Below are 1,779 nucleotides of genomic sequence, written 5' to 3' on the forward strand. Positions count from 1 at the left end.
ACCTTACCCGGGGCGTCGTGCCCAGCCCCAGCCGCATCAAGCAGCTGGCGGAGGCGCTGCGGACCAACCGCTCCGTCCAGTCCCTCTTGTGAGTGCGCTCCCTCGCGAGGGGTCCCAGGCGCTGCACCCTTCCACGTGCTCCCCCGCCACCTCCTGATCTTCCGCGCACCTCCGGTGCCCGTCTTCCCGCCAGCCTCCCTTCCCGCCCCTTACACGCACACCTCGTCCCCTGCCCGTGCCTCCGAGCACCCTCCCGGAGCACCTTATCTCCGGACTTTGCACGCGGGGCCTCACCCGACATGGGCCGGCCTCCCCTTCTGCAGAGCCTGTCGTGCCTCCCCACCTGCATTTACTTCTCTGGGGCAGTTGCTCAGTTCCCAAGAACACACCCGTGTTGAGGGGTGGGGGGGCGCGCCCTGCCTTCTGCCCACTGAAGAATTCCAGGCCGTCACCCTTTCTCTGCCCCTCCCCATGCGGTGTCCTGGATCCCAGTCCCTGCCCCAGAAAAGACGCCGAATTCCCCTTCTACCTGTATTCACTTAGAATCTAGAATTTTCTCTTTCCCTTCCCGGGCTTCTCAAGTGCTGTGATGAGTGCCCTCCCCACCCCTAGAGTTTCCATGGATGAAGGGCTGATGCCTGCACTAACCCTGCTCTCCCCCTCACCCCCAGCCTGCATGGAAGCCCCCTGACAGATGCCGGCCTAGCGCTGCTGAACCCAGCCCTGGCCCTCCACCCTGCCCTGGTGGCTCTGGACCTGGGGGACTGCATGCTGGGTGATGAAGCCATCAACCTCATCTGTGGCCTCCTCCCCCCAGATGGGGCCAAGTCTGGTGAGCAGGGCCCTGCTGAGGTGTAAGCTGTGTGGCAGAGAGGAAAAGAGGGAAGGGGGCGTGGCCCAGAGCTGAGCAATCTGGCCTCCTTGTGAGAAGGGGAAGGGTGGGGGCTGAGCAGGGTGGAGACTCCGGAATCCAGACTGGGTCCGGCTGGGGAGGTATTGGGCCCTCGATGGCTCTGGAGCTTGGGGATGGGGGTGGGGTGGCTCTCGGCCACTGAGGACACCCGGAGACATGGAGGCAGGGGGAAGGGGCTCGAGGAGGGTCTAACGCTGCCCTGTATGCTGCCCAGGCTTGAAGGAGCTAACGCTGAGTGCCAACCCTGGCATCACCCCTAAGGGCTGGAGCCGCCTCGCCATTGCTGTGGCCCACAGCTCCCAGGTCCGCGTACTCAATCTGGATTACAACCCCTTGGGTGAGGATCAAGAAGACCCCCGTGGGTTCTCATGGCCTCATGCCCTGTCCCAGAGTCTGGGACTGTCAGCTGCCATAGTAACCCCTACACTGGGAGAGGGAAGAGGAAGGCGAGGCCCCAGGAGTCTAGGAGGTAGTAGAGGGGCCATCCTGCGTGAGGCTCAGGCGGCCAGCAGGTAGACCAGAGCGACCCCTGGGCCTGACTCACTTCACGCCTCCACTCGCCAATCTCAGTGGTCCCCTCCCGGCCACTCACCACCTCTCAGTGTCTGCGGGCCAGGGGCTGGGATCTGAGGTTGTGAGGGCAATGGGGACGCTAGCAGGCCTGAAGGTTAGCAGGCCTGTGAGCGCACGCAGATGTGTGAATATTTGTCGTCTCCCCAGGTGACCATGTGGCAGGAATGCTGGCGGTAGCTGTGGCCTCCAGCCGTACCCTAGAGGTCCTAGACTTGGAGGGCACAGGGCTCACTAACCAGTCAGCCCAGGTGAGAATTCGTCATATTTGGGGAGGAGCCAGGGGATGGGTGGAG

At 63.5% G+C, this 1,779-nt stretch overlaps 1 protein-coding gene across 1 annotated transcript in view; it reads left to right on the forward strand.

Moving 5' to 3' along the window:
• LRRC73 (leucine rich repeat containing 73) overlaps nucleotides 1-1,779 on the forward strand; it is a 5,321-nt gene that overhangs the window by 2,758 nt on the left and 784 nt on the right. The window contains exons 3-6 of the mRNA XM_021714173.1: nucleotides 4-88; nucleotides 672-832; nucleotides 1,128-1,250; nucleotides 1,634-1,734. Coding sequence (XP_021569848.1) covers nucleotides 4-88; nucleotides 672-832; nucleotides 1,128-1,250; nucleotides 1,634-1,734 — 470 coding nt within the window. The remainder of the gene's footprint in view (nucleotides 1-3; nucleotides 89-671; nucleotides 833-1,127; nucleotides 1,251-1,633; nucleotides 1,735-1,779) is intronic.

The sequence above is a fragment of the Carlito syrichta genome, unplaced genomic scaffold, assembly GCF_000164805.1.
Source record: "Carlito syrichta isolate Samal-C Ts95f unplaced genomic scaffold, Tarsius_syrichta-2.0.1 Scaffold305282, whole genome shotgun sequence".
Classification (NCBI taxonomy): Eukaryota; Metazoa; Chordata; class Mammalia; order Primates; family Tarsiidae; genus Carlito; species Carlito syrichta.